The sequence below is a fragment of the Eschrichtius robustus genome, chromosome 18 (assembly GCF_028021215.1).
Source record: "Eschrichtius robustus isolate mEscRob2 chromosome 18, mEscRob2.pri, whole genome shotgun sequence".
NCBI lineage: Eukaryota > Metazoa > Chordata > Mammalia > Artiodactyla > Eschrichtiidae > Eschrichtius > Eschrichtius robustus.
Genome location: NC_090841.1, coordinates 47,091,860 through 47,116,543, shown reverse-complemented (window position 1 = coordinate 47,116,543; position 24,684 = coordinate 47,091,860). Strand labels below are relative to the sequence as shown.

General features: G+C 34.3%; 1 protein-coding gene across 1 annotated transcript in view; it reads left to right on the top strand.

Annotated features, from left to right (window-relative positions):
• Positions 1-24,684, top strand: part of DACH1 (dachshund family transcription factor 1) — a 412,059-nt gene that overhangs the window by 372,083 nt on the left and 15,292 nt on the right. Inside the window, exon 10 of the mRNA XM_068526491.1 lies at positions 118-186. Coding sequence (XP_068382592.1) covers positions 118-186 — 69 coding nt within the window. The remainder of the gene's footprint in view (positions 1-117; positions 187-24,684) is intronic.

The following is a 24,684-nucleotide window of genomic DNA, read 5'->3' as shown; positions in this document are numbered from 1 at the left end:
ATGACAAAGATTTATGTAATTTTAATTCAGCACCAAAGTAACAGGTTGCTTTTTTTTTTTAAAGGACAATGGGAATCAAATGAAATGTGTGTCACTCTTACCTTTCTGTGCTTTTAGACTCTCTGACCCCAGAGATAGAAGCTGACCGCAGTGGCGGCAGAACAGATGCCGAAAGGACAATACAAGGTAGGAATTTGCAAAAGGCTATAAATCTAGATCTTGCTCTATGAGTTTTTCCTCCGCTTTAGCCTGCTATTCAAGCATGTAGCCTACCATCTGGGCCACATCAAAACAAGTTCAAACAAGGTCAAGTTCATCTTGCTTGTTTATATGAGTGAATTCATTTTGTGCTGATAGACTTTCTTTAAATTAACAGGTCATTTCTGTTTATACAATGCAATTAAAAAAGAATAATTAATTTTAAACAATGTATGATTTAATCTTGAACACAGTAAATGTGTTCTATTGAATGCTTGAAGCCCAATCTAATACACGAAGGGTTTATAAGTTCTATTCTATATCAGTAAATTCATGAGTTAATCAACTAGGTAGCTCTTAAAATTTGAAATTGTCTTCTTTTTGTTCTTGTGACATTACATGCAAAATAGGCCAGTTGAAAGCTAACAATAAGATTGTTTGGTCTTATGTGGATTTTCCAAATGTTCTGTGTGCCACTATATACATTTTAATAACAAAAACCTGCTGAGCAAAATCATATATAGAATACTAAAGAGAGTTTTATTAAACCCTCAGAAGAGCAAAATATGTATATTGCCGAGACCACACTATCAGGAAAGAACAAAATCTGAAGGTAGCATTTATAGTCTAACATCTATTCTAGACAATAAACTCAATCTAACAACATGAATGCTAAACTGTAAAAAGAGCATTAAATGAAGATGATTCTTCAAAGGGAAGCCTTAAATGATTAACTGCTAAAATCCTCCCAATTGCTTTTATTTTGCATTTTAAGCTCAGTCATTTTGGGGATATTGTTTGACATTAATCGTGTTACTTAATCAGTTCCAAAAGTATCATTCTTGGTTTAGTGTAAAGGAAATATAATGTTGCAAAGTATCATACATGCAATAAATAAAAATCGGAAACTTGAAACATTCCTGGAGAATGTTTTTTGCTTGTTGATTTTAACTGAGACCATGATAATTATTTTTTAAATCCTACGGCTTGAACCATATGTTATTACGAGACACCTTCTTGGATATACAAGATTAATGCACCTGTAGATGTAGAAAAGACTTCATTGTTTTAGAGCATTACGGATTTCCGTAAAATTATGTATGTGTGTGCATCTAATATTATTAAAATCAAAAGATTTCTGTTGCATGTCTAAAGAATTGCACGCATATGTAAACAAATTACTAATAACAAAGCCAGTCCTCTTTATCAGGGACAATAGCCTCAATAAGGCCAATGTAAATAATTAGCCTTGGTTTGTGTGTTTGAGCACTACTCAGGCACTAACTTAGCTAATGTCCAGAGTGGTCTAAGGAAGCACATAAGTCTCTAGGTAGATGTGATATATAAATTATCTGATATCCACAGAATTCTCAAGGTGGTCAGAACTCAAGCTAAGAAGAATTATGGACAATATATTCCTTCACACAAATGGGAGGTTTAAGAAAGGATTAGGCAATGATTAAATATTTTTGCATAGTTGACATAATATATAGTTCATGAGTTTGCTATCAGCAATATTTTGCCCATCAATAAGGCCATAATTATTTTTATTTGAATTTGTAAAACTCACATATATTCAAATATATTAATATATTTCAATATAGATAAGATCCTGCTGTCTAGGTTGAAGTTCTGACGACTCTCAATTTCTATTACGATTTACTTAATACTCTAAAGAAATTTTTAATAATAAATTTCCTTCTTTTTGCCATCTGGAATGCTATCAGTTGTATAACATAGAAAACCCACTCAAACAACTTAATAATTAAGGAAATGAAACGTTTGAACACAATTATACATAGTTACTTAAAGCAAATATAAAATTTATGGGGTTATTTATTGCTTTGGTTTAATTGTAATATAAAACATTTTTTCACTTCATTCATTCATTCATTCATTCAGCTTGTCAATTAAAAAGATGGGTTCCTCAAGTCTAATGTGAATGATCAGCAATATTCTACCTTTTGTATACTTACACTTGGATTTAGTGATTTTCTTATACTGTTCATTGAACAGTTTTCTGTAAAACACGTAACTAATGTTAATGATTTTTATTAGATAATATGATTTTTTTCTCAAATGTAATCTAAAAAAGAAAACACTTTAGGTGAATCTGCATTTCTATGTGTTAATTGCTGAAAGTTATTTCACTAACACTTGAACGACCTAAGACTGTTGATATACAAAAGCAGAGATCATCTTTTGCTACGTGAACCCCAGTAAATAAGCTCATTTGGGCTTTTGAAACTTTTTTTAAACCTGGAAACTAAATTCATAAATTTGGAAGCTAACAAAAATAACAAAATTAATGATGAAGAGACGATATCGAAGAAAAAAACACTGTATTTTGTAAAATTCGGAGTCTAAGATTAAGAATGGGAAAGGCAAAGAAGAAAGAACCAGAACTCATTGCTGATTTGTGAAATGGTCTATGTCAGGCATTCTGGGAGCTATGAGCACGTGTTGCTTCACACTTCAAGAATGACACAAACACAGCCTTGTTCCCTTCACTTACTTTTTCTCAGTGTCCTCGAGCCCGGACGTTATGATAGTCTTTGTATTCTTTCTTGCTCCCAATCCAATCATAACTGAAATTATTCTCTATTCCAAAATAAACTCAACTTAATTAGGAAAAAAAAGGGACACTCACATTTCTTTATACTTGTCATATACTCCTTTATTTTTAACATTTTGGCAATAAATAAATGCCATGCTTGGCCCAAGAGTTAGTCACCTAGCAGTCAGGCACGTAAATACTACTCAGTGACCCCCAAATAAATGTTGCCTCATCTGTGTTTATTTATTTTATTTATTTATTTTTTTAGGGGTAATTATTTTTTTTTTTAACATTTTTATTGGAGTATAATTGCTTTACAATGGTGTGTTAGTTTCTGCTTTATAACAAAGTGAGTCAGTTATTCATGTACATATATCCCCATATCTCTTACCTCTTGCGTCTGCCTCCCGCCCACCCTCCCTATCCCACCCTTCTAGCTGGTCACAAAGCACCGAGCTGATCTCTCTGTGCTATGCGACTGCTTCCCACTAGCTATCTATTTTACATTTGGTAGTGTATGTATGTCAATACATACACTACCACTCTCTCACTTTGTCCCAGCTTACCCTTCCTCCTCCCCGTGTCCTCAAGTCCATTCTCTAGTAGGTCTGTGTCTTTATTCCCCTTGCCCCTGGGTTCTTCATGACCTGTTTTTTTTTTTAGATTCCATATATATGTGTTAGCATATGGTATTTGTTTTTCTCTTTCTCACTTACTTCACTCTGTAAGACAGACTCTAGGTCCATCCACCTCACTACAAATAACTCAATTTCCTTTCTTTTTATGGCTGAGTAATATTCCAATGTCTATATGTGGCACATCTTCTTTATCCATTCATCTGTTGATGGACACTTAGGTTGCTTCCATGTCCTGGCTATTGTAAATAGAGCTGCAATGAACATTGTGGTGGATGACTCTTTTTGAATGATGGTTTTCTCAGGGTATATGCCCAGTAGTGGGATTGCTGGGTCGTATGGTAGTTCTAGTTTTTAGTTTTTTAAGGAACTGCCATACTGTTCTCCATAGTGGCTGTATCAATTTACATTCCCACCAACAGTGTATGAGGGTTCCCTTTTCTCCACACCCTCTCCAGCATTTACTGTTTGTAGATTTTTTGATGATGGCCATTCTGACAGGTGTGAGATGCTATTGCATCGTAGTTTTGATTTGCATTTCTCTAATGATTAATGATGTTGAGCATTCTTTCATGTGTTTGTTGACAAACTGTAAATCTTCTTTGGAGAAATGTCTATTTAGGTCTTCTGCCCATTTTTGGATTGGGTTGTTTGTTTTTTTGATATTGAGCTGCATGAGCTGCTTGTGAATTTTAGAGATAAATCCTTTGTCACTTGCTTCATTTACACATATTTTCTCCCATTCTGAGGGCTGTCTTTTCATCTTGTTTATGGTTTCCTTTGTTGTGCAAAAGCTTTTAAATTTCATTAGATGCCATTTGTTTCTTTTTGGTTTTATTTCCATTTCTCTAGGAGGTGGGTCAAAAAGGATCTTGCTGTGATTTATGTCATAGAGTGTCCTGCCTGTGTTTTCCTCTAAGAGTTTTATAGTGTCTGGCCTTACATTTAGGTCTTTAATCCATTTTGAGTTTATTTTTGTGTACGGTGTTAGGGAGTGTTCTAATTTCATTCTTTTACATGTAGCTGTCCAGTTTTCCCAGCACCACTTATTGAAGAGGCTGTCTTTTCTCCGTTGTATATTCTTGCCTCCTTTGTCAAAAATAAGATGACCATAGGTGCGTGGGTTTATCTCTGGGCTTTTATCCTGTTCCATTGATCTATATTTCTGTTTTTGTACCAGTACCATACTGTCTTGATTACTGTAGCTTTGTAGTATAGTCTGAAGTCTGGGAGCCTGATTCCTCCAGCTCCGTTTTTCGTTCTCAAGATTGCTTTGGCTATTCGGGGTCTTTTGTGTTTCCATACAAATTGTGAAATTTTTTGTTCTAGTTCTGTGAAAAATGCCAGTGGTAGTTTCATAGGGATTGCATTGAATCTGTAGATTCTTTGGGTAGCATAGTCATTTTCACAATGTTGATTCCTCCAATCCAAGAACATGGTATATCTCTCCATCTGTTTATATCATCTTTAATTTCTTTCATCAGTGTCTTATACTTTTCTGCATACAGGTCTTTTGTCTCCTTAGGTAGGTTTATTCCTAGGTATTTTATTCTTTTTGCTGCAATGTTAAATGGGAGTGTTTTCTTAATTTCACTTTCAGATGTTTCATCATTAGTGTTTAGGAATGCAAGAGATTTCTGTGCATTAATTTTGTATCCTGATACTTTACCAAATTCATTGATTAGCTCTAGCAGTTTTCTGGTAGCACCTTTAGGATTCTCTATGTATAGTATCATCATGCCATCTGCAAACAGTGACAGCTTTATTTCTTCTTTTCCGATTTGGATACCTTTTATTTCTTTTTCTTCTCTGATTGCTGTGGCTAAAACTTCCAAAACTATGTGGAATAACAGTGGTGAGAGTGGGCCACCTTGTCTTGTTCCTGATCTTAGTGGAAATGTTTTCAGTTTTTCAACATTGAGGATGATGTTGGCTGTGGGTTTGTCATATATGGCCTTTATTATGTTGAGGAAAGTTCCCTCTTTGCCTACTTTCTCGAGGGTTTTTATCATAAATGGGTGTTGAATTTTGTCAAAAGCTTTCTCTGCATCTATTGACATGATCATCTGATTTTTCTCCTTCAATTTGTTAATATGGTGTATCACATTGATTGATTTGTGTATACTGAAGAATCCTTGCATTCCTGGGATAAACCCCACTTGATCATGGTGTATGATCCTTTTAATGTGCTGTTGGATTCTGTTTGCTAGTATTTTGTTGAGAATTTTTGCATCTCTGTTCATCAGTGATATTGGTCTGTAGTTTTCTTTTTTTGTGACAGCATTGTCTGGTTTTGGTATCAGGGTGATGGTGCCCACGTAGAATGAGTTTGGGAGTGTTCCTCCCTCTGCTATATTTTGGAAGAGTTTGAGAAGGATAGATATTAGCTCTTCTCTAAATGTTTGATAGAATTCACCAGTGAAACCATCTGGTCCTGGACTTTTGTTTGTTGGAAGATTTTTAATCACAGTTTCAATCTCAGTGCTTCTGATTGGTCTGTTTATATTTTCTATTTCTTCCTGGTTCAGTCTCGGAAGGTTGTGCTTTTCTAAGAATGTGTCCATTTCTTCCAGGTTGTCCATTTTATTGGCATAGAGTTGCTTGTAGTAATCTCTCATGGTCCTTTGTATTTCTGCAGTGTCAGTTGTTACTTCTTCTTTTTCGTTTCTAATTTTATTGATCCGAGTCTCCTCCCATTTTTTCTTGATGAGTCTGGCTAATGGTTTATCAATTTTGTTTATCTTCTCAAAGAACCAGCTTTTAGTTTTCTTTATCTTTGCTATTGTTTCCTTCATTTCTTTTTCATTTATTTCTGATCTGATCTTTATGATTACTTTCCTTCTGCTAACTTTGGGGTTTTTTTGGTCTTCTTTCTCTAATTGCTTTAGGTATAAGGTTAGGTTGTTTATTTGAGATGTTTCTTGTTTCTTAAGGTAGGATTGTATTGCTGTAAACTTCCCTCTTAGAACTGCTTTTGCTGCATCCCATAAGTTTTGGGTCGTTGTGTTTTCATTGTCATTTGTTTCTAAGTATTTTTTGATTTCCTCTTTGTTTTCTTCAGTGATCTCTTGGTTATTTAGTAGTGTATTGTGTAGCCTCCATGTGTTTGTATTTTTTACAGATCTTTTCCTGTTATTGATATCTAGTCTCATAGCGTTGTGGTCGGAAAAGATACTTGATACGATTTCAATTTTCTTAAATTTACCAAGGCTTGATTTGTGACCCAAGATATGATCTATCCTGGAGAATATTCCATGAGCCCTTGAGAAGAATGTGTATTCTGTTGTTTTGGGGTGGAATGTCCTATAAATACCATTTATGTCCATCTTGTTTAATGTATCATTTAAAGCTTGTGTTTCCTTATCTATTTACATTTTGCATGATCTTTCCATTGATGAAAGTTGGGTGTTAAAGTCCCCTACTATGACTGTGTTACTGTCGATTTCGCCTTTTATGGTTGTTAGCATTTGCCTTATGTATTGAGGTGTTGCTATGTTGGGTGCATAAATATTTACAATTGTTATATCTTCTTCTTGGATTGATCCCTTGATCATTATGTAGTGTCCTTCTTTGTCTCTTGTAATAGTCTTTGTTTTAAAGTCTATTTTGTCTGATATGAGAATTGCTACTCCAGCTTTCTTTTGATTTCCATTTACATGGAATATCTTTTTCCACCCCCTCACTTTCAGTCTGTATGTGTCCCTAGGTGTGAAGTGGGTCTCTTGTAGACAGCATATATACGGGTCTTGTTTTTGTATCCATTCAGCCAGTCTATTTCTTTTGGTTGGAGCATTTAATCCATCTACATTTAAGGTAATTATCGATATGTATGTTCCTATTACCATTTTCTTAATTGTTTTGGGTTTGTTATTGTAGATCTTTTCCTTCTCTTGTGTTTCTTGCCTAGAGAAGTTCCTTTAGCATTTGTTGTAAAGCTGGTTTGGTGGTGCTGAATTCTCTTAGCTTTTGCTTGTCTGTAAAGTTTTTAATTTCTCTGTCAAATCTGAATGAGATCCTTCCTGGGTAGAGTAATCTTGGTTGTAGGTTTTTCCCTTTCATCACTTTAAATCTGTCCTGCCACTCCCTTCTGGCTTGCAGAGTTTCTGCTGTAAGATCAGCTGTTAACCTTATGGGGATTCCCTTGTATGTTATTTGTTGTTTTTCCCTTGCTGCTTTTAAGATTTTTTCTTTGTATTTAATTTTTGATAGTTTGGTTAATATGTGTCTTGACATGTTTCTCCTTGGATTTATCCTATATGGGACTCTCTGTGCTTCCTGGACTTGATTATCTATTTCCTTTCCCATATTAGGGAAGTTTTCAACTATAATCTCTTCAAATATTTTCTCAGTCCCTTTCTTTTTCTCTTCTTCTAGGACCCCTATAATTCAAATGTTGGTGCCTTTAGTATTGTCCCAGAGGTCTCTGAGAGTGTCCTCAATTCTTTTTATTCTTTTTTCTTTATTCTGCTCTGCAGTAGCTATTTCCACTACTCTATCTTCCAGGTCACTTATCCATTCTTCTGCCTCAGTTATTCTCCTATTGATCTCTTCTAGAGAATTTTTAATTTCATTTATTGTGTTGTTCATCACTGTTTGTTTGCTCTTTAGTTCTTCTAGGTCCTTGTTAAACGTGTCTTGTATTTTCTCCATTCTATTTCCATGATGTTGGATCATCTTTACTATCATTATTCTGAATTCTTTTTCAGGTAGACTGCCTATTTCCTCTTCATTTGTTAGGTCTGGTGGGTTTTTACCTTACGCCTTCATCTGCTGTGTTTTTCTTTGTCTTCTCATTTTGCTTAACTTACTGTGTTTGGGGTCTCCTTTTCGCAGACTGCAGGTTCGTAGTTCGTGTTGCTTTTGGTGTCTGCCCCTAGGGGGTAAGGTTGGTTCAGTGGGCTGTGTAGGCTTCCTGGTGGAGGGGACTAGTGCCTGTGTTCTGGTGGATGAGGCTGGATCTTGTCTTTCTGGTGGGCAGGTCCACGTCTGGTGGTGTGTTTTGGGGTGTCTGTGACCTTATTAGGATTTTAGGCAGCCTCTCTGCTAATGGGTGGGGTTGTGTCCCTGTCTTGCTAGTTGTTTGGCATAGGGTGGCCAGCACTGTAGCTTGCTGTTCGTTGAGTGGAGCTGGGTATTGGCGTTGAGATGGAGATCTCTGGGAGATTTTCACCATTTGATATTATGTGGAGCTGGGAGGTCTCTGGTGGACCAGTGTCCTGAACTAGGCTCTCCCACCTCAGTGGCACAGCCTTGACACCTGGCTGGAGCACCAAGAGCCTGTCCTCCACACGGCTCAGAATAAAAGGGAGAAAAAAAGAAAGAAAGAAGGAAAAGATAAAATAAAATAAAATAAATTATAAAAGTTATTAAGATAAAAAACAAAAAATAATTATTAAAAAAAATTTTTTTAAGTAATTAAAAAAAAAGAAGAGAACAACCAAACCCAAAAGCAAATCCACCAATGATAACAAGCACTGAAAACTATACTAAAACAAAAACAAAACAAAAACAAAAAAAACCCCGACAGACAGTACCCTAGGACAAATGCCAAAAACAAAACTATACAGACAAAATCACACACAGAAGCATACGCATACACACTCACAGAAAGAGAAGACGGGAAAAATATATATATATCGTTGCTCCCGAAGTCCACCTCCTCAATTTGGGATGATTCATTGTCTCTTCAGGTATTCCACAGATGCAGGGAACGTCAAGTTGATTGTGGAGCTTTAATCCGCTGCTTCTGAGGCTGCTGGGAGAGATTTCCCTTTCTCTTCTTTGTTCGCACAGCTCCCCGGGTTCAGCTTTGGATTTGGACCCGCCTCTGCGTGTAGGTCGCCTGAGGGCGTCTGTTCTTTGCTCAAACAGGATGGGGTTAAAGGAGCAGCTGCTTCGGGGGCTCTGGCTCACTCAGGCCGGGGGGAGGGAGGGGTAAGGATGCGGGGCGAGCCTGCAGCGGCAGAGGCCAGCGTGACATTGCACCCACCTGAGGCGCACCGTGCGTTCTCCCGGGGAAGTTGTCCCTGGGTCACGGGACCCTGGCAGTGGCGGGCTGCACAGGCTCCCGGGAGGAGCGGTGTGGAGAGTGACCTGTGCTTGCACACAGGCTTCTTCGTGGTGGCAGCAGCAGCCTTAGCGTCTCATGCCCGTCTCTGTGGTCCGCGCTGATAGCCGTGGCTTGTGTCCGTCTCTGGAGCTCGTTTAGGCTGTGCTCTTAATCCCCTCTCCTCGCACACCAGGAAACAAAGAGGCAAGAAAAAGTCTCTTGCCTCTTCGGCAGTTCCAGACCTTTTCCCGGACTCCCTCCCGGCTAGCTGTGGTGCGCTAACACCTTCAGGCTGTGTTCACGCCGCCAACCCCAGTCCTCTCCCTGGGATCCGACCTCTGAAGCCCGAGCCTCAGCTCTCAGGCCCCACTCGTCCCGGTCGTTGAGCAGACAAGCCTCTCGGGCTGGTGAGTGCCGGTCGGCACTGCTCCTCTGTGCGGGAATCTCTCCGCTTTGCCCTCCGCACCCCTGTGGCTGCACTCTCCTCCGCGGCTCCGAAGCTTCCCCCCTCCGCCAACTGCAGTCTCCGCCCACGAAGGGGCTTCCTATTGTGTGGAAACCTTTCCTCCTTCACGGCTCCCTCCCACTGGTGCAGGTCCTGTCCCTATTCTTTTGTCTCTGTTTTTTGTTTTGCCCTACCCAGGTACGTGGGGAGTTTCTTGCCTTTGGGAATGCCTGAGGTCTTCTGCCAGCGTTCAGTAGGTGTTCTGTAGGAGTTGTTCCACATGTAGATGTATTTCTGATGTATTTGTGGGGAGGAAGGTGATCTCCACGTCTTACTCTTCCGTCGTCTTCCTCATCAGTATTTAGTAGCATCATTTCTGTAAAACTGTAGAGGTGAGGAAGAGGAAAACAGAAAACAGTTTAGGAAATGTTTCTGAGAAAAGAGGCCCTACGTAATTGACTTACTTACCTTGATAAGTAAGGTAAATCAGCTCATGCTACACAGGAATAAAGTTTTCATTGCTGATATTTCTAGTAACTAACTCAAAATTCATGAATGTGGTGATTTTATGAATTTAAAATTTTTAAAAATTTAAAAACAACTTGTTTCAGGAGCTGGATTTTATGGTAATTAACTCTCTCATGCCTGAGTCTTACAGAGGTATATGTCATGATTTGTTGTGAAGTTTAAAAATTTATCTTACTTTAAAGCTTTTTATAAGATATTTTGAATATATATATACAGTAGACAGAATTCATATAAATACTTATTTAACTATTATCTGGACTAGTTAATAAATATCCTCCAAAACCTGAGCCGCCACACATATAAATGCACATCCACACAAATGTATGCAGCCAAATCTATAACATTATGCGTTTTTTCAACTAAATCCTCATCTCTTCTTCTAGAATTTTTTTTCTCACTCCATAGGCAATAGCATTCACTTAAATGATTCATTTAACATATATTTTAACAATTTAAAAAATATCTCTCCAGCCAAACCAGACATCTCTTAAGAGTTCCAAATAATATCTCATTTGTATTTGGCTGTCTCACAGGGACCTCAAAATCCAGGGAACAAAACCTAAAGGATTCTTCACTCCTCCCTCCTGCAAACCTGTTTTCCTCCATGTTCCTTCTATATGGTTCCCACATCTGTCCAATCCAATATCCTCCTTAAATACAGTGAGGGAAGTGAAGCTTGACATTTCCCTCCCTTGCCTTCTACACACAATCGCAACTTTTGCCCTCACTCTCTGTTCTTCTGTCATACTGGAATTTTTTTTTTTTTCCATAAAGCCTCACATCTTTCTCCACCTACCAACTACATTTCCCCCTCTTTCCTGCCTTTACTTACCCATCCTTTAAGTCTCATCTTAGAAGTCACAACCTCCAGGAATGCTTTCTAGACTCCATACCTACCCCTGAAGCTTCTCCCTGCTCCATGGGTCTAGTTCCTCCACATAGAGGTTCTTATCATACCTTTCTCTTCTCCACAATAACAGCTGTTCGTCGGTAGTTCCTTTTTTAATGTCTTCTTCCTCCTTTCTCTGGATGGTAGCCAGGCAGGGAATGAACCAGGCCTGTTCTGTTCACCACTGTGCTCCTTGTGTCTATATGCTTGACCCTTACATACTAATATGTCAAATGTTTGTGTCACATTTGTGGTGCCCAAATGTTTGACACATTGTGATGCTTGCTATATATTCCCCGAAGGAATTAGGACCTTTGTTAGATCTTGAGGACAGATGTTAAGGATCCCTATTGTCCTGACATTTTTCAGACATTGGTTGGAGATACTGATGGGAGGAAACAAAGGATAATATGATTCCTCCTAGGAAAGTCAGAATTACAAATTCTGGCAGAATTTTTATATCTAAGAGCTGAATTAACAGAATGTGTTTTTTCTTCCTGTGTGCATTTCTAATGTTACTGTCTTCTTACACATTTGACCCAAGATTTGGATTCTGTGGATATTCACTTACATCCATTTAAAATTTATATTTAACTTAATATACCATAATTACATTTCTTAAATAACACTTTCTTCTTTGGTTTAATAAACATTAACCTCATGCTTCTTTTCTGATTTGTTTCCTATAATTTCAAATGGTTTAATCTCTGTATATTCTTTAGGTGTTCAATATATAGATATGAACTATAACATGGGAGAATCTTGAATTAGTACTGTTTTATCTATGTCTTTTATAAATTTTCGAAAAGTCTAAAAAGTTCACTTGCAAAATAACAGCTTTCTGCTTTTTCCTTCTAAGTAAAAACCCATCCTCTTAAACCAAAAAGTAATTGTTGAAATCAGTGGGAATATGGACCACAGTTCCTCTGACGTCTTAGGATATCTGCAAGTTATGCTTGCAAAATCTTGACTCCACTTGAAAGTACATCTCTTTTATTTACATCCAATGTCCATTATCAAAACCGTTTGGCTTTTTATTCTATTTTTGACTGATCTCAGATCATAGAAAACCAGATGTTCTTCCAATCAAAGGACATAAAAGACTTGCCTTCAAATTAACAATCTTTTTGTTCCAATTTAAACATATCTTCTTTCTGTTTCCTAGATATTTGAAGATACATGCTAAATTTGAAAATTATTCATTTATTCAACAAATGTTTATTGAACACTGATGAAATGCCAAGCACGCTTATATGATGTTACTGCCTTAGCACTGGGAAGGGGCTTTAAAGATAAATTAAATCTCTTCATTTTGCCAGAGGAAACTGAGGTTTAGTAAGGGTACATGACTTGATAAAGGTTACACCATGAGTTAATTGGAGATGGGAATACAACATGTCCAACTGCTTTTCACATCCCCTATTTTCTTCCCGATTGTTTTTAGATTAGGATTGTTAAAATATTGTTCTTTTAAACTATGTTATTATTATTATTTTTTGTTTAGTAACTTATAGATCCAAAACATTATAATGCAGGTCAAGTTTATGAGTGAAGTTTGTATCTTTTATCAAGCTATTTCTATTGAGTCAAATGTTCCAGCACATATTGAGTGTCCTAGTAATACATTTTCTTTTATTTAGACTTAGTGATATTACACAGTAAGTGGAGTATTTGCTTATTAAAATAGTAAGGTGGATTAGGAGCTCATATTTATTGAGCTTTTCCTGTATATTCTAATTTAAATGTAAGATAACGAACATGCAGAATGGCTAATTAACATTCTCACATTTGCACTATGAGTTAGTGGGGTTGCTAACATTTAAATTCAGACTTATGACCCCAGAGTCTTTGTTCTTTCCTCCATGCTTTGCTGTCTGGATTTACGTGTCTCTCTTCTAGGATAGCTACTTGAAGCCCCGTAAGTCATTGTGGATAGTTAGAACATTGCCTGTTAATGACTTCAAAAATTCAAACAGTCTACTGATAGCAGCTAGGGAATGATGTGTAGTTGGAAAAAAAAATGTTTCTTTTCCAGCTTTTTACTTTTTAATCAGTCATTTATGCCTATACCATGTTTACAGACACTTCCAGACACGCTAGGGAAAACCTCATTCTAAATGAAGAAAGTGGCAATAAAAGAAATTAAGAGATTAATCATATTTAGATAAAAGATTTACCTACAACTTAGCATGCAATGAACTTAGGACAAATTAAAATCAGACACAAATCCAATTTTGATTCAGTATAAGACATTTGAAGAACATTTTCATTTCTCCAACAGTATGTGGTTTAATGAGTTGCTAAATGGTATCCCAAGACTTCTACACTGTGAAGGTCCTATGCTGAACCTTACTTAAACTTACCACTTTAAAGATCTATGTGAAAGTATGGTTTAAATTTGATTTCACATAATTGTCTTATGCATATTTCTATTTCTAATCCTTAAAAAAGACCCATAAGTTTAATGTGGGCTTGGAGGTTCTCTAGATACCTCTACAGAATCTACCAGTTAAGAAATGCTAGGAGTCAGGTCTAGATTCAAATCTTTGCTCCACTATTTTTTTTTTTTTTTTTTTTCCTATAGTAATTGCTTTACCTCAGAGCCTTACTGTGAGGATTAAATAAAATAAGCCATGTAAAGCACTTTGCATATGTTGAGCAATGTACACAGTTAAGTTTTAGCTGTTAATATTAAATTTTATTACTACGAGTTAACATATTTATAGTGCCTAGCAACTGGTAAACACTGAAGCTATTATCACTCTAACATATAATTTACTTTTCTTTTTTTTAGAAAATTGGTCTTTATTTATAACATAATGTTGATTTAGTCCCACAGTAAAGTGTTTGCAGAAATTTACAAGAAATTTTTTGTTACCTGAACCTAATTTTCTATGTATAAAATGTCTTCATTTAGCTTAAAAGAGGGAGGCTTTCATTTTAAAAAAAGGGAAGGTTTGCTTAAAACTGGTTTCTGGGCTGCCTGCAGTGCATACTGACTATTGTTTATTCATTTGGAAAGTGTAATCACCTTAGGGATTGCCTCAAACTATTTTTCTTGATCTTAAAAAATAAATACTAGAATTATATTACTATGAACAACAACAACAAGAAAACAATAATAAATTTACTTCTAGTCCCTTGGCACTGGTTTCTGTTGTTTGGCAGCATTTCAATGCAGCTAATCAATCTAAACAACATTGATTAAGTTGAACAAAAGATGATATTGATTGCAGGCAGTAACCAATAAACAGGCTAATGTTCCATAGTTATCGTAGGTTATTGTTTACTCATTTAACTAGACAATAAGAGTTATTATTATTAAATAGAAAGTCTCAGCGATGCTCATGAGTTGTAATATTTTATAAAATTTTAGAATAATATTTTCTTATAATTTCAGTATAAGCATGTTTATTCTTTTAAGACATATATAAAAAAGTAAATCTTGTTTTTGAATGTAAGCAGATATGCTTAAACTCCAAATGCTGAAGGTCTCTTATAGGTCTGTTGGAAATGTCTTATGTAATTTCAACTAATTATACCTGAAATCAGACATGGTGAGAAGTACAAAGTTGCTCAAAATAGTATTAAATTGTAATTCATTAGAATTATACTTACATAAAATTATTTTCAATGTGTTATTTCCATAGAGCTAATTTTCTAAACTCCTGGTTCTTACAAAAAAAACAAATATTGTCATTTTTATATGTTTGTGTTGAGTTGTGACATAAAATGAGGTTTTGTGGTGTAATTTTAATTTTTATTCCATTGCCCAAATATTAGGCAGAGTAAAGTAAGGCCAAATGATTGGGCATAGTTTGTAGTACATTTGACATCATATTTCCTAGTAAAAGTAATATAATAGGTGGTAGGTACTATGAGATTTTAGGGAATATCAGGAAGAATGAATTGGAATTGGAGGTTTAGAGAGGGGAAATGGACATTGTACAACTAAATTGCTTTTAAGGATTGAAATAGAGCAGTTATTAATGGAAAATATAATAATATTTTGATAGCATAGATAAAATTGAAAAATTGAATTAAATTGGCTTGTTCATGAACATGTTTTTGTCTTGGCTTGAATACTGTCTGAAGACCATAATCAAAGAATATTGATAAATGGAAATTGGGACAGATATTAGCAGGGGGGCCTAAAGATCAATGCTAGATCCATGTTGATTTAACATCGTAATTAGTGATATGGAAGAGTGGTTAAACAGTGTGTCAATGAAAGTCACAGATGATCTTAATTTAGAAGGTGTAACATACATCTGTGTGGGCAGTGTAAATATGCAAAAGAAATCTAGGGAATTTAGAATTTCAGGATGAATGGAATGAGATTATCCTTGTAAGAAAGAGAATTTAATTTTAAGATCTATTTTTAGAAAATGTTAAAGAGCTCAACAAATATCAATGAGAATGTATGTCCACTTGTAACTTTTCACTGGACCATACTAACAGTGACTGGCTGCAGCACTACAGAAGTGTCAGAGAATAGGTAGGAAAATAGCCTCTGTCATTTGAATTTTATATGTCTATTTATCAATGATACTTTTATTATTATGACTAGACAGTTTAGGACATTGTTTTTCATTATGGTCAAGAAATTAATTTATTAGTTTTTAGACAATATATTATCACCTTATCACCTTCAGATTTAAGGAAAATTTATTTAAAATAAGTTTTTGCTTTGAGTATTTTTCTCCCTTATTATCAAGGGAAAAATTTGATGCCCTTTGTATCCAATTAACTTGCTCACTGGAGATCGTAATAGTAGAAAATGTATATAAAGTCTACCGAAGCTGAAGACAGTTACCATTTAGTGATGTAGATTTGTGGTTCATATTCACAAAATCTGTTTTCTCTTTTTGTATTCACCCTTAGAAAGTAAAAATACCCTGGCCATCTATACATGTTTTCTTTTATTTTCTGAGAAATGTTATTGATACTTTAAGAGTTATAAAAGTGATCTGAAAATATTTAAATTACAGAAAAAGAACCCTCATTTTAAAGTCTATTCACTAAACTACAGAATTTGTATGAACAACATTTTAAGAATTGGTATGTAAAAACATGATGATGGAAAGTATGTGATCAATTTATATCATGTATATGTCTAGACTTTTGAGATATATTATCCCCTTTGCTGTAAATTCCCCTTTAGAAAAAAAATGAAACATCATCATTTAGACTATAAATGTAAAAATGCTTATGGTGCATTATTCTACCTCCCATGGTTTAGGGACAGAATGCAGACATGCCACAATAATGTTTTTTATTTCTACTGTTCGAACCATATTAATGAGAACATCATTTTGGAGAACTAATTATTTCTATTTGTCTTGTGTCACACTTTCTAATTCCCCTATATTAGCACAGCCAAAGCAAATTAATTGCTTTTCCAGCAGTTGAAACTTGTCCAAGAATGAGCTCACATTCCCTTCCAGTTTCCCTGTTTCTGGGAGTGCATTGTGTCAGAAATTTCTCTTGATACTTAACATAGTCTAGAGAATATCTTTACAGATTTCTGTTCGCTCACTGGATGAAATTTATAAGTTTAAGTGACCCGCCAGGAAAGATAAAGTTCTTAGCTGCAAGATTATACATCAAAACAGTTAAAGTGAAATTAAAATTAAATGAATGAATCTCACTGAAGCAAAAAAAGCAGTAATTAATGGTTCCCTTAATTGTCTTCATAAAATATTTGCATGGGTCTAATTTGCATAATTTGCAAGTATTAATTAATCTTTCAAAGGAATTTTGTGCTGAGAGAAGCCAAAAAATCTCTTTGTTTTATTTAACATCTAATGAAATATTTATCTTCTTTAATGAACTTCTCATCTTCATTAAAATAAAAATTGCACAAGTTTGTATGTTTTAAATGTTTTTATAATTGAAGTATTCACAAAACCTCTTTAGACTTACAACAGCTGAAAAACAAACAAGCACATTATTTAGCATTCAGTATCATTTTACAACAGCAACACTTTAAAAAAAAGTCCAATTTCACTTTCTCAAAGGTGGCAAGGCAGTCGGTAAATGAAGAAATGAATATAACTGTTTAGTTTTACAAGTAAGATTTACAAAGACCTGATCATTTCTTTCAATGGTAATGATATTTTTATGGCTGAAATAGTGGGCAACTGGAGTATATATATATATATATATATATATATATATATGAAAAATCAGTATGTTTAATTGTTTGGGAAATGGTTCATTGGTTGAAAATATTTTAGCTGTTTCAAAGAAATTAGTCCATTAAAATCCACTTGCTGTTTTTAATAACTGCTGGATTGACAGTATGTCCTGGAAGAAGCATTACAGTGCTAACTTTATTCTAAATCTGCCTGCTGAAGAAAGGCAGCATGTGTTTCTTCTCTCACAAACTAAGAGATCATAGTGAAAAGCAAGAGATGTGCCTTGGGAGAAATGAAATCCAAAATTTCATCAAGTGCCAAAGAGTATATATTCAAAAGAGGTGAGGAAGAGGATGAGGAAGGAGCCTGGAAGTTAAAAAGACATTAGGGAAGGGACGTTGGTGACCTGAGAATGGTACTCATCCTTTATGATGCAGCAGTGATTCAGGATATTACAGAGAACATCGGTTAACATTTCTAAAGCAATTGCAAGTTTGCACAGCTTTTTCAAATACATTATTTGTGTTGATCTTCACAGCATACCCATTTTATATTTGAGGAAACTGAGGAACATGGTCTTAAAGCAAATTGCTTGGAATCAGACTGTGAACTAAGGACCTTCTCGTCCTTTTGACTCCATATGCCTTGCTCTTACATGACATCCATCTTTGTATCTCATGATAATTTATGAAGTGGCTGTGACTGGCTCAGTGTTCAACCAAATAATGAGGGTGGCATAAATTTTTAAGGATTAAGGTTTAAAATGCAAATATATACTAGTTCTTCCCGTGTAAAGTTTAGTAATGTGATATAATATCAATTAAATTGACATTGGTTTCCTGTAGGATTCATCTTCAGGGAAGTAAAAAGGCGTTTTCATTAGGTAGTGGTTATTTTTTAGCCCTGAAACCACTCTCATAATTTGCAATTTCTCATGGAGTTTTCTCTAATATAAAAAGAAAAATAAATCCATTAGGTTATAAAGATAATTATTAATCAGTTACAAAGTAAATGCCAATACGGATTGATGCTCTAGCATTAACATTGATGATTTATTTAAATAACTGATTTCTAAATTATTAGAATTAACACTAAGACGATTTAGTCTTAGGAGAACAATGTGGGACTGGAATCCATAGTCTAGTATTGATACCACGATTCATTAATGTTATGATTTTAACTGCTAAGACCTGCTCTATTGCTGATATTTTTATCCTGTCAAAATGGCAGAGACATCTGATTTTTTATGAGTATAAACACACACACTCACACCCAAACACACACCCCACACACACACACAGTGTGTTCATGGTCCATTATGGGTACGTGGATTCTGGATACAGACTGCTTGGGTTCGAATCTCCACACTGCTATTTATTATCTGTATAACATTGAGTGTGTAAATTAAACTATTTGATTATGAGAGTTCCTTATCCATAAAACAGAGAAAATGATCGTGATATTCACCTCACAGAGTTGTTACAGGGATCAAATGAATTAATATATGAACTTACAATTAATATAAGAACTTACAAGTAGGTAAAGGCTATGCTATAAAGGATTTGCTATTTCTACAGTTATGCACAAATTTAATGTAATAGTACTTGCAATATTATTCATTTTTGGTGAACATTAAACATTATTTGGATTTTAAAAAATTATCTTTTAATATGGTTTGTATTTTCATATAGTGTGGAGTAACTGCAGACTTTTAAAATTCATAGATAATCATACTCCGGAGATAGTAAATCTCCAAACATAGTTCCACCTAAGCTTACTAATTACACCTATAAAATGATGAATAATGGCTACAAATTATTGGATCTGACTCTCATTCTTTATTTATTTCTCACTGGCAGAAAGAGCATTGGATGGGGAGATTTTAGACCATAAATTATTCCCATACATAATCAGGTGTGCTGTGTTGAACGTTGATTCTATACTATGGTTTTACATTTACTTGTGAAATTCCCATTTTCACAGATTAAGATTAATTATTTGATTTCCATGATGAACTGGTATTTACTTGTATTAATAATTTCAATGTGTTTATATTTTCTTCATGGCTCATGCTGGGTAATATAGTTTTAGGTCTACATTGTTCCAAGTTATCATAGTCTTTGGACTGATTTTTATGTTTCTCCAGCAATGTTATATGAAATCTCAGAGTCTAGACTTTATCTCTAGTTTAAATGTTGGGAATAAAGAGAAATTTCACAAATGAGAAAAGATTAGATGTAAGACAATAAGGATAGAAAGTACATTCCTTTTCTAAACCCACATATGGTTCTGGGTTCAAGCCAACTATTGCCCAAGTAGGACCATAAGCTTGGTATGACCATATACGTTTTCTGAGAGAACTCAGAAATACACATTTTTTATATAAAATGACAGATTTTTTTAAAAATATGGAAGCCTTAACAAGGTAAATGTTCATTTATGTTCTCTGATAATAGTAAGACAGAAAAAAGTTCCCCCAATAAAAAAAACTCATAGTATATCAGATTGTCAATATATAAACCAAATTGAAAATAACAAATAAATCACAAGTAAAGAGAACAGCTCTCCAAGCTTTTTAGAGTGAATGCAGTGACTTCCCCTAACTGCTTTGAATTCAGACATACTTTTGAGATAGAATTTTGAGGCCCACCTGCCCATATCTTTTTTTCAAATGTGTACAATTCAGATTTATTCCATTTTATCAGGCACTCTAGTGGTTTGATTATTGCAAAGGATTAAAAATGTGAAATTTTTTGTTTTATAGATTCTAATTTTACTTCTTAACTTATTAGAATGAGATGCATTTAAATAAATGCAGAAGGTCGTTTAACTTAAAGATTTGGTTAATTATATAATGTAGCTCCTTGGCTTATATTTCCCTAAGAATTCAGAACCAATCTTGGTTAACATATCCAAGTTTCAGTAAATGAAAAGAGTGAAGTAAATGTGGTAGATTAAAAAGAAAAATGTTAATGGCATGGCACTCATAGGCTTATGGTCTTTTAGAATAGTAAATTTCTTATAATTCTTCATAGCTTTCCCGGGTGGAACCTTATTGAGATGTGTGATATATTTACACTAATTTTCCCAGGTTTATCAGCAGCAGAATCAAACTGTGACTGTAAGAAACTGTTTTTCCATATCATATTATCCCACTATTTGTAGATAGTTTATTGTAGCCTTACAATAAGTTAAAATGCAGGCAAACTTCGATTAGTGACTTACAGCTCCCTGTTACACATATTAATATAGCAAAGTAGGGCAAGGTGGCCCCATTGCATTGAACTGATTTTAGTGCAGGCTAGACAGAAACCTCCTTACTGGCTCTCACAAAGTTACCCATGTCAAGTCCAAATCCAGGACATGGGATTGGTCATCAACAAACCATGGCTCCCACCGCAACAGACGATCCATTCGAAAGAAGTAAAAGCATTAAGGAATATGAGCTATCTTGTTAACAACAGAGCAAACTTCGTTTTGGTCCAGAGATGGGAATAATATTTAACTTAGTTTCCACATTCTCTCATCTCATAATTTCACAACAAAAATCTTGACCGACTAATTCCAAAAGTACTGATAGCATTGATCTATAGTGAAAATGTTACGGAATTATAATGTTATGAAAATTAATGCCTGAGTGGTTGTAAATAAACATACAAAAATTAGGTGAATATTTTTAGGAAGTTTGTATACTTACATTTCAGTATAGCTAGATTTTTGGGGTTTTGCTTTGTTTTAGTGAAGTCACATAAAAATTGTGGACTAACTGCCCACTTTGATCTCAAAAGCAGTTCTTGGGTGCCTTGTTTTCAATAGCATTTCAAAATGCAATTCTATTCCTTTGTGAGAAAATTAGAACACAAGCATTTATCTAAATGTAACAATTCACATAGGAAAGCTGTGAATTATCACAACTCAGTTGGCTCCTTTGCATGTTATTTTTACAAAACAAAGGTAATGCAAAAAACGTTTCCAAATATTTTCTTAATGTTAAAAATTTATAGTCAACAAAGAAGTAATTTTTTTATCTCATCATTCCAAATCTATGGGCTTTATATATTTTAACACTTGAAGTGGTGCTTTTACATGAAGTTTTAGGGAACAAGTATGCATGCAATTTTAGCAATGTTTAATGGATCAGTGACTGTTTAGAGACTTGAAAATAATGACTTTTATTGCTTTTTACTATTGACAGCATTTATGATTTCTCAATAAAACAAGTTAGCAGTATGACAAACATAATAAAATATTGTTTTTCACATTTTTCTGCTTACTTTTAATTTTAGCTTCTTCTTCACTGTAGTTTTTGTCTTCTCCCTCTCTAAACACTAACTGAAGGTCTACATTTTCATATGGTTAGGCTAATAAATACAGAATATAAAGATATCTCATGAAGGAAAATTCTAGAAGTGCCCAAACCACGAATTTAAGTTGTAATGAAACCTCAAAATTTCTGTTCTCATTACTTTCCATTAAGTATTTTTCATCTGCTCTCTCTTTGAAACTCCTCTATCTTTAACACCTCATTTCAATTACTGTAAAATCTTCACTACAGTGTGGAATGGAAAAACATAGATAAACATGCTTTTCCAACATACCTTCCAGACTGTATCTATCAGTGTCCTCGTCTGAGAATCATCTCATGAACATCTGGCGAGAACAAAATTTTTAAATGGTTTCCTGTGAAAAATGAGTGTCATTTTTTAAAATTTATATATCTTCTTGGATTTTCAAAGTCCATGTTTAGTATTTTGCACACTCTAAAAGCCCCGCACTAAAGTTAAACAATGTCTTGCTTTAAAACTGATATCTTTGACTAAAAAGTTAAACTAGCACTTAACTTTAATACTAGTGTAGTTTTTGAGTTTTTTAACATTTAATCTGCTGTAACTAATTCATATTAACAAATGCTTAATACTTAAGTGCTGGGGCCAGAAAAAATGCAAAAGACATGGTATCTTTTCTAAATAATTCATACTCTCATGAGATATAGAGAAACATAAATAATTCTAATAAAATACATATTGAGTTAATTCCTATTGATAAAGCTGTGGGTGTCAAGGTGTTGTTCAGGGATGGTAGGAACTATAATTCAAATTTTACTTATATAAAAATATGAAATATTTATACATTTAAATTTTTATATGAAGCAGGAATAATTTTAACATATTAAAATATGGCTATATCATGTGTCTACATTCTCTTTATTTAAAAACTAACATACTCTATAAACATTTTAGGTAGCCAAACTTTGAAGTTTTTCCAGTGTAACTCATTTTTAGATTTGTTGTTTATAAGAACTCACTAGTATACTATTGGGAACATACATGTTCCAAGGCATAAAATTAATTTAATAGATTAAATCTGAAATTTAGAAAATTTGATTTTTTTCTCGAAAGCTATAAAAGATCTATTGTTCTCTTTTAATGAATAACACTTTGATCTACTGCTTCTGAAATGTAAACAAAGTACTTTCAGAACACAAACAAAGCAATTAATTCCAATTGCATGATTGGTGAAGATTCATTTAAGTCTACATATGTAAGTCTAAGTCTCTGAGAAGCCACATTATTGACATATTTTATATAATTTTTGCAAACAAGAGAAATAAATATTATGACTGCTTCTGAGTATGGCTTTAAACAGATTCCTAAATAATATTTATTAAAACGGAAACCTGGTTCCCCTTGTTTTACATCTGAAATAAATATACTAAATCCTAAATACAATATAAACATTGTATAGGAGGAGTTGATAAAGAGTGAGAAGTGAAGAATGTAATGAATTCACAAATGAAGTAATGAAGATCCAAATTATGGTGGTGGGCAAAATATAAATAGGAAGGTGCATTTGAAATACAAGGGTAATCAAACTGCAGGGCTTAGAAAATAGTGGTTGGTAATTTGAAATAGATAATCTGGGAAAGAGATCCAGGCTAGAGTACAGGATGATGAGTTTGCCTTCCTGCTACTGGTTTTGATATGACAACTGGGCTTTTAGATAAGAGTTGAAGAGTACCCATCTAGGTAGACATAGAGCTGGAGCTTGAATGTGAGGCGATTTGAATGTAAAGTCTAGACAAGAGACACAGCTTTCGGCACCATTAAAGTCTTATGTAGAAAATATAGAATATCTTTGCATAATGTTGATATTGTCAGTCTTCTGAAAAGGCCAAAGTATCAAGCCACCCTCCCTCCACCCCAAGAAAAGATTATGATAAGTAACAAATGCAACATTGGGAAGCAAAAAGTATGTTCAAATGGTTATGAGTTAACAGATTTCTCTCACTTTGCACCATCCTTATTTGTAATGAATAACCTAATACATATTTTTTATAAAATAGAGAAAACATAATGTAGCTTTTTTTACGGCAGTTAGAAAGGATGGATTACTCAGCATTGAATTTTGTCCATTAAAGTGAGTGTAATAAAACTGGAACAAAAAAATTTACAGTGCTGTGTTATATACATAAAATTAGAATAAAGAATGCTAAAAATACATAGTGGTATATTAGATAATTCATATTTTGACTTAGTTATTTTGCATCTTTGTTGATTCTGCAGATTTTACCTATGACAAACTGTCAGTTCAACTTTGCATTAAGAGACATGTATTTTTCATGATATTGTTTTGTATGGCAGTATGTTGGATACCAGTCCTTTCAAGTAATCAAACTACATTGAATAGAGTCATAAAAAAATGCAGCAATCATTTACTCTCATTGTTAGCTTTTCCCTCTAATGCACTGATATTCTTTGCAATCATTTGAACAGTATAATGCACTCTTATTTTGATGAAGGGAAAGTAAAAATTACACTTATTTTTTTAGACTTGGTAAGTAAAGAAAAAGTGCTCATATAATAGTGTTCTGAATTATCACAACAAGTTTGTGATCTGCCAAAATAACACTAGTCTTATTTTAAGCTTTAGGAGCACCATGATTTTTCAATACATAAGGCATTTGGTAATAGAGTGATCAAGAGTCTGGTTAGAGTTACAGCATTTAGAGAATCCTCATCTGAGTACTGAACTCCTAAAGAACAGGACCTGTTAAATAAGCCTGATGAAGTAGTGAACTCCTCATTCAGACACCTTGATGCTCTCTATCAAAGACTGGATGAGAAAAGGCAAGATTTATTATCCAAGCTTACAACTTAATATTTTTATACCGTACAAGTAAGTTACCTTAAAAAGAGATGGAACTGAAGTCTGTCCAATTGAAATGAATCAGGGTTATTAAGAT